At 37.1% G+C, this 13,770-nt stretch overlaps 1 protein-coding gene across 1 annotated transcript; it reads right to left on the bottom strand.

Moving 5' to 3' along the window:
* Positions 1-1,156: 1,156 nt before the first annotated feature.
* On the bottom strand, positions 1,157-8,773 carry LOC128599301 (solute carrier family 13 member 2-like). The gene is made up of 12 exons (XM_053610815.1): positions 8,561-8,773; positions 6,212-6,340; positions 5,991-6,127; positions 5,698-5,906; positions 4,997-5,177; positions 4,330-4,452; positions 3,393-3,602; positions 2,941-3,044; positions 2,051-2,169; positions 1,622-1,783; positions 1,392-1,529; positions 1,157-1,291 (listed from the first exon to the last, which is right to left on the bottom strand). Exons 1-12 carry the CDS (start codon positions 8,660-8,662, stop codon positions 1,157-1,159), a joined length of 1,749 nt encoding a protein of 582 aa, XP_053466790.1. The 5' UTR covers positions 8,663-8,773.
* Positions 8,774-13,770: the final 4,997 nt, after the last annotated feature.

Consider the following 13,770-nt stretch of genomic DNA (forward strand, 5'->3'; position numbering starts at 1 on the left):
GATGACAAACAGGAACATGTGTGTGATGTTATGTGTGTGCATTTTGCAGCAAAAAAAAGTGGATAATATTTTGGTTGTCTTGTACTACTTCTAGCATGGGCTACTTGTAAATTAGAACTCTATATGGAGTCCTGTCCATATTCAAGACAGCTATGCATCAGCCAACATGCTTGTGAATTCTTCCATAAGTATTGATGACGTGCTTACATGACTTCTTCATTTTCACTAAGGAGCAAGTTTAATAAATAGTAAATAATTTAAATATACAGCGGTGTACATTCCAGGCCTTTCCATTCCATTCCATTCCAGTGACAATCACAAGATTGTGTTGTTTTTGTATAAATCAGGTAGATTGGCATTTCTACTAGCATTACCTTCAAGTTAGAGTTGGAATTGGCAAAATGATTCACGTTAGTAACTTTGACTGCGACGCTAACGTAAACGACTGTTGGCCCGAAGCACCTAAATTTAACTTTGGAATGCATTTCAGATCACACAAATTTTGTCTTTCAACAGGCAAAGATCATTTTGAGCACCAATGTCATCAGTTAAGCAAAAGAAAACGCATCTCCTGTGTTCTCCAGAGCCATTCTTCTATGTGTGTATGGTACAGGACAATGTTGGCAATGTGATGATGTGGGATGTTAGGGCTTCTAACACCTCCTGGAAAAAAGATCTGAATGGGATGGTGTATCTGTATGTAAAAAGGTGTATACTCACTGTATGATTTTATGATTCCTGGAACATGACTTTTACATGCTTCAGTGGCTTGCTCACTGCCCTGGTCTCAATTATGTTATCAAGCATCACTGATATTAGCTGCAAAGAACAGTTGTTTCTGGATGATACAACATTCCTACACCTTATAGAATCCATGTTCAGGTAAATTTATGCCCAGCACAACATGCCTCTAGGAAAATGCACCCAGTAAACAAGCAACTCAGTGTAGTATGTGAACAGAATAATGTCCTTTAAATCATTCTGTCATCAAAATTGTCTACGGTTTATAAAAACTGGACAGTTGTGCTTTCTCCACCTTTGGAATCCATCCCTGTTGCAGTTCACATCCTTGGTAATTTGTGCTTTCTGTGTTGTTCTCCTTCTTTCTTCTCCTGTGCTCAGGGATAGGCTGGCAGAAGCAGGAAGCAGTGTTCAGTTATGGAGTCTGGGAGGTAGTGACATTAGCCCATGCAGGGAATTCGTTCAAATGGAACATTGCTGTACCCCAAGTCTGGACAGCAAAGTTAATGCAGACTACGCCCAGCAGGTTCAGTACAAGTCCAGGCTTTGCCTATAATGGAGTTACAGCCATATATTCTTGTTACATACAGTATTGAAAAGCTTAAACACTAAACACATCAACAAGAGAAAGTTGAGTGGTGAGACCTCACCATGTCCATAATCTTGAGGTTGGCATAGTTGAATGTAATGGCATTGGGTGGTGTGGCCACTGGGAACATAAAGGCAAATGAGGAGCTGATGGTGGTGGGCAGCATGATGGACAGTGGATGTACCTTAAGGGCAGTTGCCTGGTAATGCAACAGGATCAATTATACATGAACGTATCAGTTAATCTTTATTTTTGCATTTTTACCAAGTGTATGTATGTGTTTCATCTCACCATGGAAGCCAGAATAGGCAGGAAAACAGTGCTGATTACGGCATTGTTGCAGACTTCAGTGAGCATAGTCACCACAAGGCACAGCACAAAGGAGAGAGCTACTGGAGGGATGTTCCCCAGAGGCAGGAGATTTTGTCCAAGCCAGAAAGACAGGTTGGATACCTAGACAAACAAGCCTGGTTCAGACAAACCTTCATACAAATATTGCCTACAAATACTCAGTTATGAAATTCTTTATTTTTGTATCTGATTCCTTTTCACTAATGCATCATTTTGTCTGCTGTAATTCACATTTCATGCTGCTATACTGTCCATGCAAAAGGATATATACATGTATTGTAAGTGAGCTCAATTAATTGCTGAGATGATTAAACTGTGTCTAACAGGTATGATTGTGAAGTCAGTGACTTTCAGAGGAGAAGCGCGTACCTCGCTGCCTTTAGCAAGTGCAAAAGCTCCCCCCAACAGCAGCAGGATGTTCCAAGGCATTTTCTTTTGCACCACATCCCAGTTTAGCAGGCTGGCAGGAGTCTTTACTTCACCCCCGCCTAATAGTGAAACGGTCGACACTTCAGTGAATATAAACACACAACAAGTGACAGATATTATATCAAACTGATGCTGCCATGATTTTAGGGAGCTATATTCGTGTGCTTTGGTCTATTTGAATTGCCAACTTCATAAGTCATAAAGATGAACATTTTAAATAGTGTTGGTTAAATGGAGCAGCAGGGTTTGTTAATGCCTCACAGCTCCAGAGTCTAGTTCATGAGTTTTGCATGTTCTCTGCAGGTCTGTATGGGTTTCCTCCAGATCGCTGGTCTCCCTCTACCAGTGAAAAGGGTGTATTGGCTAGTAAATTGGCACTGAATGAGTGTGGAGTGTGTTCTTGCTTTGTGGCCAGTTTTACCAGGATAGGCTTTGAACTCACTGCAGTCCTGACCAGGACAAAGAGGTTAGTGAAGCTGAATGAATGAATTCTGGATAGTCAGACAGTATAATTTAGTTAATATATATAATATAGTTACCCATGTAATATTTTGCACATTGTTCTTGACTAAAACTTGCATTATTCACACCCTATTTAGACCTGTGTCCATCGCAGGGCACCATGCACACACATTCACACCTGGGGGCAATTCAGAGTAGACAATCCACCTACTGGCATGTTTGAGTGCATACACAGAAACTACACACAGACAGTAACTCAACCTCTGGATCGAACCAGGGACTCTGGAGCTGTGAGGCAGGCACCATTCCACCCTATATAAATACAGTGTCACCAGAAATGATGTAAGATGATCACAAACAAATCATACCAGTTATCTCTAAAGAACCAGCATGCCAACATCTTGGAAATTTGGAGGGTATTATGAAAAACATAAAGGTTACAAAAATGGAGACTGTGCCATCTGTCACGAACCTGAAACAAAAAATGAAGGACTGGTCACTACCAACACCCAATCATGTAGAAGCTAAAGAGTTACCAAACACAATCTTTACAGGACGGTAAAAGGCTATAGTAAGTTGCACTTATTATTTTATTTTATTTACAGTATCTCTAAATCCTATCCTACTCTTACCTCTTGAATTAAAGTCTTAAGTGAATTAACTTGTAAGCCTTACTACATGGACCTGGGAACAATAACGTCACTTCACAAAGCAAAACATGAATTACTTTATTATTATATTTTTGGGGTTATGATCTTGTGAGTGATTCATGACTACATCAAAACATGTAACCATAAGCTCATAAAGTGAGAGCACTCACTTTTTTTCTTGATTGAAGAGTAGCGAGGCCCAGCCAGGTATGAAGCCAGGCTCCCTCGTGAACCACAGCAGAACCAGCAGTATGAAAAGCATGACCACACAGGACTCTGCAAAATTCATGCTGCCGAGCTTTCTGAACTCGTACTTTATTACCTGATAGGCCTCTTGTTGACTGCTCCTGATCATTCCACAACCATACGTTTTTTTCATACTGAAGATTGACAAAAACAACCTCAGATACAAAATATGTAGCTAAAACTGAGCTGAAAGTGAATACTATTTGGCAGCACTTTAAAGAATCAGTAAATACTATATGTTATGACATACACATAGCCATATAGAAGAGTAGCACGTGATCACAGTAGCACTATCAGTAGAAAATAACTACAAAGAATCTTTTAGCAATATTCACGTGATGACTGTGGCAGTCAATGAGCCTCTCAATTTTTTTTATCCCTTATAGCACATTTGTTTCAATCTGTAACTATTATAATGTATGCTAACAGTGACATGGCAAAATAGATGGACTTGTACGCATAATACAGTTGCGGTCGGAAGTTTACATACACTCGTCATGAACATGAATGTCATGGCAATATTGGGCTTTCAATAATTTCTTTGAACTGTTCTTTTTCTGGGGCAGAATGATTGTACAACATACATATTTAATAATAATAATAATAATAATAATAATAATAAAATAAATAATTTTAGTTCATAATTTTTAATTCATTTGGGGTTTTCTGTAATCAACACAGGACCAAAATTATACATACAGGGTCAAAATACACATACGAACCCTTAGATTATTAATTCAGTTCAAGAATTCAAGAACAGTTCAAAGAAATAATTGAAAGCCCAATATTGCCATGATATTCATGTTCATGATGAGTGTATGTAAACTTCCGAACACAACTGTATATGACTTTGTAACTTACTTAAAGCCCAAATACATGAACTGCAGCAATAGCCAACAGAGGATCAACATCAGCACCATGTTGGGGAAGGAAAATCCAAACCAGGAGGCATAGTTGATCACATCCCCATTCTCTGGAAATGTCCTGCATTGATATACACATAGTACACTATGAGGTGATTCTGCAGACACATACTTTCTAATACAATATATTAGGATGCATCGATTCTGATATTGGTATCGATACCATACTCATTTACTTGTACTAAATGCTCCGATATCAGCATCGATAATACATGATACTATGTGACATAAACCTAGTGTACATTGTCGCACTAATAAACAGATGACATGAAATGACAGCAATCTGGATGTATTTCACAATTACTGATCATAGCAGACTGCAAACTCTACTCTGTGAAAATATCAGGAGGGGGAACTACTGCATCTTCCTACAATACAAGTAACACATCTTATGGTGTCTAAACAGTTCAATAAAGAGCAGTTTCAGAAAGTGTGGCCATTAGTGATGTATGGTGCTGTGAATTTCAAGGTTACTCATGGTACCAGTATCTGTATCAGTATTGACAAGTATCAAAAAACATATACTTAAAAAAAATGGTATTGATGCATCCATAGTTATGATGGTTTGAAAGAACATATCTAGGATGTGGTAATATATCTGTTACTTGTCAATCTGGCCTTTGAGTATGAGGTTGGGGATGGAGCCGGTGAGTGTGGCCGTACCGCCGATGCTGGCAGCATAACACACACTCATACTCATTCCTTTTGTGAGACTCAGAAACTTCTGGTCGTGCTTTAGCCTCCTCTGCTCAGCGCTTAACAGTTCCTCAGGACTTGGCTCCACCTCTACAGGAAGAAGAGGTATTTCTGATTATGAAAAGATCTGTTAAATTATCTATCAGTTGTGAGAACAGAGAATAATTATCGGACTTGTACAATTAACACTTCCGAATGCATCATTGACTAAATTCTCGTTGCATCAATAAAGTAGTTACTCTGAGAAAAATACACTCTGTGACTGCCAGATTGGATTGAATCTGAAAACTAAGCAAATTAGAAAAATAGGGGAGAAATGAAGTGGACCAATCAAGAAGAAAGTCAATAAAAAACAATAGTTCAAAGATGAGAGCTTGGAAGAGCTAAAAAACAAACAAACAAAAATGTAGGTTAGGTTTCCTCCTGCTGAGCAGTCTTTGTCACCTTATATAAAACTATTCAAAATAATTGATTAGCTCAATTAATGTCAGTTAATGAGACCACATTTGGTCTGTATGAGGTAAAGTTGTTAATGTGAGAGTATTTCTGTGTATATGTTTAAATAGCAGTCTAAATGGTAGCGCTAAACATTCTACCCATGTCTACATACGAATGTTGCAGATTCCGTCCTTGCTCTCTTGGACTTGTGAAATCCTCATGGCCCTGTTCTGCTGTAGCTCCCTCACTTCGACCTCTGCCTCAGTCTTACTGAGGTGCTCCATCATGGCACGCACAATGGGTAGCATTATAGCTGTAGAGGCTATGTTAGAGATCCCCATGGAGAGGATGGCTGTGGTGCTCATGAACCCCAACATTAACCTCAGAGATAGAGAAAAAAAAAAAGACAGTCAGAAAGATTTCTTATTTAACAAAGAAGGGTGGACGTGCAAAAAAGGCTCTTACAATGCTGGCTTCACCCCCACCACCAGAACCATGGCCAAGGCTAGGCGTTTGTGGAGATTCCACTCTTCTACAGCTATGGCCACTATCAACCCACCAGCTCCCAGCATGGTAGTATCACTGAAATACTGGATAGAGACCTACAAAGTAACCACACACACTAAGTTAGTTCCAGAAATCTCCAAATGTATGAAATAAAGACTTGTTGGGCATTGGTCTCCCACCTGTTCAGCTGTCATGATGCCCATCATAGGGAAGAACATAACAGGGAGGAGAGCAGTTATTGCCAGTGGCAGACACTCTGTACACCAGTACATAATCATCAGGATGAACACAAAGCCACACTTAGCCTCCTGCAATGCAACCACATATTGATATACACAAAAGGCCATTAATTGGATGCAATAGCAAAATTGTAAATAAATAAATAAATAAACATGCAACCTTTAAAAGAAAATAAAATGGAACCTATTTTTTTTTTTAGCCCCATCCAATTGCTTTTCTTCCATTCATGAGATTCATACACTTTGGATTTATCACGTCCTCCTGGTGAGGAAGTGGGAAGGTTAAGCCAGTTCCAAGGTCTGTGAAATAGGCAGAGGCTATAGACTGTCATGAAGCAGCCCATCAACTATTTCTCATTATTGATTGATTTATTTATTTATTCAACCATCTTGCAGTTAATTATTCATAGTTTGCTGCACAACTAAGTGGTGAAAGTTAGAGACTTGTAATTATGGAGTGTTAACAAATTTCCTACGCATGCCCCAGAGGTGGTTTTATAGGAAATACACCATCTGTTGATACACTATAGATACACAGTCCATTAGTAGTTGACTGGTTCAGTGTGTTGTAGTTCCTTCCTTTAAAAATTGCAAAGTACAACAAAACCTATGGACTTTATTTAATGATGTTCAGTACATTGTTAATGATTTGACTTTAGGGGGATTGACGAAATATTTGATTTTGCTGCAACATATTGATAAGGTTATTTTATTCGTATGCTGGATAACTAACACACCACTTCCTTAAATCGAGAGCATCAGGTTTTCTGTATATTAGTGACTAACCAAATTAAAGTAGACCACAGAAATGCAGAGAGACTACTCTTAAACATGTTTTGTTTGTTTTTTTTAAAGAAATTTGATATTAACGGAGCCATTTATATGAATGAATGAATGAATGAATGAAAACTGTACATTGCATTATACTGATAAAGAAGAAACTTTTCCTCTCACTGTGGTAATTGATTATTGTGCTGATGAAAAGAGCTCTATTAAACAACAACAGAGTATGTGAAAGGTTCAATCGACACTGCAGTGATAAGAAGGAGAGCAGAAGTGAAAGTCTTGATAATATTAGACAATCTAACCACATGGGCTGATAAGAATAGTGTATAATTGTGCAAAGCATTGAAATTGTCTCAAAGTGATCAGCTAACATATGATCACAGAGCAGTTATCTCCATGACATTTTACTTAGTCAAACTCAAGCCAGTAACCACCTTTGAGTATATTTAGACGGTGCAATTACATTTTATACCCATTGATAAGTAACTTTACGAATGAGCATTTCTTGAATATGTATACTATAAAAACTTCTTAAAATGTGTAGTCAAATGGTGGTTATATACCAACATATAAAGCATACATATTTTTAGATTTTGCTTGTTCAAGGCACATCACAAATATTCATTCATAAACTAATTAATTAGGTTCAGCCAGGATGTCATGTGCGGCATTGGCGTCTGTTGAGGATGCTCAGATAGTAGCTGCATCAGTGATTTCTAGGCTTGCTAAAAGTGAACTGTCTGCCTATAAGTTGATCCCAAACCCCATGGACTAAAAGTTATGCTTGTCTCACTGAAAGTAACCCAAAGATTGCTTGCTAACAATGCAGGGCATTTTAACAGAAATAGTCTGGCTGTTAGCTGTGCCCCAACAAAGAGAGATAATCACATGTATTTATCAGATTTTTATCAGAACACATGGAGATAATAATAACAAAATGCTTCACACAATATATTAGACAATACATTAATGCAATTCCAAACATGAATCCTGACCAAGATCTGCAATACATTCACTTAAAATTGGACATGTATATTAAAATGTCAGGAACTACAGCAAACACATTACTTAAGTCTTTTATACTGCTAAGGTCTACACTCTAAAAAGTAATTCAGGGGACCTATTACCACAACTTAATTAAATGTATGGTTGCAAGATAAAAATTCTAATTTATTGATTTAATTAAATATTTTAAGTTGCAAACATTATTTTGAAGAGTAACTCTAACCCTAACCCCAACCCTTGATAATTACATCAACTTAGTATTGTGTGTAATTTAAACTGAAATTTCTGCATTAAATGCAATGAAATTATTAATTCAGTGTTAATTGAAAATACATTTGATTGTAGAGGTAATTTCTCTAACCCAATGTAGTTTGTTGGTTGAACTTAATTTCACTCGAAGTTGTCATAACTCAAAATGATTGATGCAAACTGTTGCATTAATTTTTTTTGTTGAGCCTAAATATTTGTTTCTAGAGTGTAGCACACAGACATTCTTACCGAAGTGTTGACAATAAGAGGTAGAGGCAGGATCAGAAAAGGTGTCGTAATGGTGATCACATAATTTCTGTAATCCCACAGCCATTTCATACTCTTCGCCATAATCCAGATTTATCAAGTAACTTGTGTACAAGACAAAAGAGAGCACCTTAGTGCAAAACGTTTTTGATCAAATGACACATTTTATGACATCATTAAGGATAGACTATTGCACACGATAAATATAACACATGCAGAGATAATTAAACATTAACTTTATTTGTGGGGCCACAGATAAAGTTTAAGAACAGATACACATTTGAATGCTATGTACACTATTCTGCTCTATGTAACCAACTCCAGAGAAAAGAGTCTTTGTACTGTTTAATTATACAACATCCAGAAAATTCAATTGTTTTTCAAAGAATTTCTTGTATGAGTTAGAAGCTACAGTTCTACAAGCTACAAAGACACACTAGTTCAAGTTCAAAATAAAGAGAAAAACACAAATAAACAGGAAAATTCCAACTCAGAGTATTGATTAAGTAGTCATATGACATGTTAAATTCTGAAATATTGTAAGTGTTGGAGCTTTATATTGTATAAGCATGTGGTTTATAGTCTTAGAGATTTAGAAAGTTAGATATTAACAGTTCCATATAATGTAAATGTTGTCACCTGTTTCACATCTGCCCCATTGAGGGAGGTGTTCCCGGCCCTCTCTTGCTTCCTCAAACTATGAGCTCCTTGCTTTTGCTGACAATAAACCACATGTTTATATAAATATATAAATATCATATAAAAGCTTTAAAACTTACAATACTTCAGAATTTAACATGTCTTCTGACTACTCAATCAATACTCTGGGTTGGAATTTTTGCCCCTACATGTTGACCACTGTGCCTAAGATACTTATTATAAACTCAGCAAAAAAAAGAAATGTCCTCTCACATTCGACTGCTTTTATTTCCAGCAAATTTCTTTACATGTGTAAATATTTGTATTAACATAAAAAGAGCCAACAACTGAGACATAAACTGAACAGAAATGGAATAATGAGTCCCTGAACAAGGAGGGGGGGTCAATAGTAAAAGTAACAGTCAGTTTGTGGTGGCCACCAGCTGCTTTAAGTACTACAGAGCATCTCATCCTCATGGACTGCACCAGATTTGTCAGTTCTTGCTGTGAGATGTTACTCCACTCTTCCACCAAGGCATTTGGAAGTTCTCGATCACGTCTTTGGGGGACACGTGGTTACATGTAATTTTCCACTGCAAGGACGATCAGCTGTCCTTCCTGTCTCCCTGTAGCACTGTCTTAGGCGTCTTACATTACAGACATTACAGTTTATTACTCTGAACACATCTGCAGTCCTCATGTCTTCACACAGGGAGCAGGAACCCTAGACATCTTTCTTTTGGTGTTTTTAAGAGTCAGTAGAAAGGTCTCTATAGTGTCCTAAGTTATTGTAACTGTGACCTTAATTGCCTAGTGCTGTAAACTGTTCATGTCTTAAGTACTGCTCCACAGGTGCATGTGCAATAATTGTTTATGGTTCATTGAACTAGCGTGAAAAACCTTGTTTAAACCCTTTCCAATAAATATCTGAAAAGCTTATTTGGATTTTACAAAATTATCTTTATAAAAAAAACAGTCTCCTGAAAAAGGAACTTTTCTTTTTCTGCTGAGTTTATAAAGTCTAAGGATCAGGTGTGTGTGTGGTCTGTGATTCACCTCCTCACTCTACATAACATAATAAATGTTAAACTTAATGACTGGAGTGCACTCAGATGAACACGCTGTGTAGTACACACAACAATCATTATATTGTTTTCATGCCCCCTTTGTCAAACTGTCACTGGGATGTAACTATGGTTGGGCCGACCATACAACGCTCTTCTCTGGTTGAGTACTTACTGATCTGACAACAAGTGACAATGAAAGTGCATTCACGTACAAAGTAATCTCAGAACTGAAAAATAAAATGAAACAAAAACAATCAACAAACCTACATGCATGCAAATACCCCAATAACAGGAAAACTCCAGGTCTATAGGAAAAAGCTTTTACTCACCATTGTTCCTTTGGTAGGAGTTATGTTTTTGAATACTTTTACCCATATACCAACTTGTGCTGCTAAAGGGTGTTCAGAAACAAAGCCCGTCACTATAGCATACTGCTTGTAGGCTCTAAATGAAGTAAAGTTAGTTTCTCTCTGTAGCCCAAATTTCAATGAAAACACATAATTAAAACACTCCATGTCACTTCACCTAAGACTTCAAGAATTTAAAGATCCAGGTTAAGTCAATGTGCATGCAGTCCTTGTAATATTTATTTGGACAGCCAAATTTTGCACCACAGGTTGGCTACAGTGCATCCGGAAAGGATTCACAGAGCTTCACTTTTTGCACATTTTGTTTGTATTGTTTGTAGAATTTTGAGGAAAATAATGAATTTAATCTGTTTTGGAATAAGGCTGTAACATAACAAAATGTGGAAAAAGTGGAGCGCTGTGAATACTTTCCGGATGAACTTTAAACTTTGGTCTATGCCATTTCTTAATTTATTATTGCCTCCATTTTTAAAAGAGATGGACTAGTGAAAAGACCAAGCATTGTTTCAAAGTCAATTGGTCTCTCTCTCTCTCATATATATATACAATATCTCACAAAAGTGAGTATACCTCTCACATTTTTGTAAATATTTGATTATATCTTTTAATGTGACAACACTGAAGAAATGACACTTTGCTACAATGTGAAGTAGTGAGTGTACAGCTTGTATAACAGTGTAAATTTGCTGTCCCCTCAAAATAACTCAACACTCAGCCATTAATGTCTAAACCGTTGGCAACAAAAGTGAGTACACCCCTAAGTGAAAATGTCCAAATTGGGCCCAAAGTGTCAATATTTTGTGTGGCCACCATTATTTTCCAGCACTGCCTTAACCCTCTTGGGCATGGAGTTCACCAGAGCTTCACAGTTTGCCACTGGAGTCCTCTTCCACTCCTCCATGACGACATCACGGAGCTGGTGGATGTTAAAGGCCCTGTGCTCCTCCACCTATATATATATATATATATATATATATATATATATATATATATATATATATATATATATATATATATATATATATATATACACACATGCACACAGATATATACACACTCACACACTATGAATGTTTTCTTTTTCAGAGTGTTGGTGGCATAAAAATAGAATTTACATAAATCAGAATTTACTTGTAAACAGGTAGAAAAGGACAAATATAAAAATATAATATAAGGGAAAAAAAAGATAGGTGGCAGCAACAGTATGACTATATTTGGAATAAATGCAGTTATGTGGAGTTGTTTGTGCAATATAATGCTGTACAACATTGGGCTGATATAGTTGTAGTGAAATTGCCAGCATGTATAAAAAATAATTATAAATATGGGGTAATACGGGTATGTTAACAGAAATGTAGCAGGTGTGGGTGTTGTGCAAAGAAATTCAAGCACTAGTCCTAGGTGTTCTCCTGGTTGAGGTCCCAAATGGCCTGTGGGAAGAAGTTCCTCCTCATTCTCTCTGCATTGACCTTCAGTGAATGGAAGCGCTTCCCTGACTGCAACAGAGAGAATAGTCCAGCAGAGAGAATAATCCACTGTTCAGATGGCTTACGTCCTTCACTATCTTCCTAGCCTTGGTCCAGCACCGCCTGCTGTAGATAGACTGCAGGTCAGGGAGCTCAGTGCCGACGATGCGCTCAGCTATTCCCAAACTTGCATGTTCTTAGCTATAGATTAATCATTGATTTTGACAAGCTTAGGTCAAAAAGGTCATCACCAACGTCATTATCTGGACAGACAAAGTTAAAGATACATATCAGTAGTAAACTTTAAATCCGGTTCCGGTGTGTTCCACACACACACACACACACACACACACACACACCCCGACACACACTCACACACACACACACACAAACACACACAAACACACACACACACACCCCTGACCAATCAGAACAAAAGACACCTGTTTAAATATTTAGGCTATAGGTAATTGATTATTATCAGTAGTAAACTTAAAATCCGATTCTGGTGCATTCCCGCACACACAAACACAAGTTCTTTCACATAGAATGTATTCATACATAGTATGGTCATGTGCATTACACACACACACACACACACACACACACACACACATCCAACCAAAAATATCACACACACACACACACACACACACACACACACACACACTCACACATACATAAGGCTGGTGAAAAAATAAGCAAAAGATTAATAATGAATTTCCGTACACAACCAACCAAAAGCATGACACACACACACAAACACTTTCTTTTCACATTATTTAAAAGGAATTTAAAATTATGTTGCTCCATTTAGATTTTCTCCAGAAGAATACAGCCTTTTAAACCAGGAAAAATGACTACCTTTAAGTTGTCTAACAATAGTAACTAAAATCCAGTGTGATCTACAATACAAATATCATACCTAACATCTCTGCAGGTTTTATAGACATAAAAGCACTGAATGAAATAGACAAAAAAGAAACACTCTGCGTCTACTACTTTTATCTCTCTCATAGAACTATCCACAGTCCAAAGGCTGCTAATTCTGCTCAAAGAGCAAACTGACTACAATGGAGCTAGAAGGCAATGTGTGCAAATGACAAAAGATTAAAAAAATAAATAAATAAATGCATCAATACATGAAATTAGATTACACAATGTAGTTGATGTTTACACGAATAAGTAGAAATGTAATCATGCTTTTCTTTCCTATAGCCCAAATGAAAAGCCCTCTTTAGGTGAGCAGATTTGTCAAATGAAACTTTTTCATTCTTTTCCACTGCTACGGTAAACTAAAGGGTAGATTTTCAAATTACACTGCTAAATATGACTAGCATTAGCTACGTGTAGTAGTGAAAAATGGTCCATCAACTGTATTAGCAGGAGTAGCTTATACACGAGTCCACTATTGGTCACTATATGTCTCAAATTCATTGCTTTAGTAGAATTTAATTGTAAATGAAATAATACTCACATTGAAACGTCCTTTGTATAGTATTTATTCAGTCTACAGGTCCTCTAACACAGTCTTAACTGTCCAGACATGTTAAATGGGTAGGGGAGGGGACTTGACATTAGTGACTTGAAGTTATCAAGACTTAATTTAGTTAAGCTACTACTTTCTTCTAGAACTCAATTAATAGATCATG

This window comes from Ictalurus furcatus, chromosome 22 (genome assembly GCF_023375685.1).
Source record: "Ictalurus furcatus strain D&B chromosome 22, Billie_1.0, whole genome shotgun sequence".
NCBI classification, from domain to species: domain Eukaryota; kingdom Metazoa; phylum Chordata; class Actinopteri; order Siluriformes; family Ictaluridae; genus Ictalurus; species Ictalurus furcatus.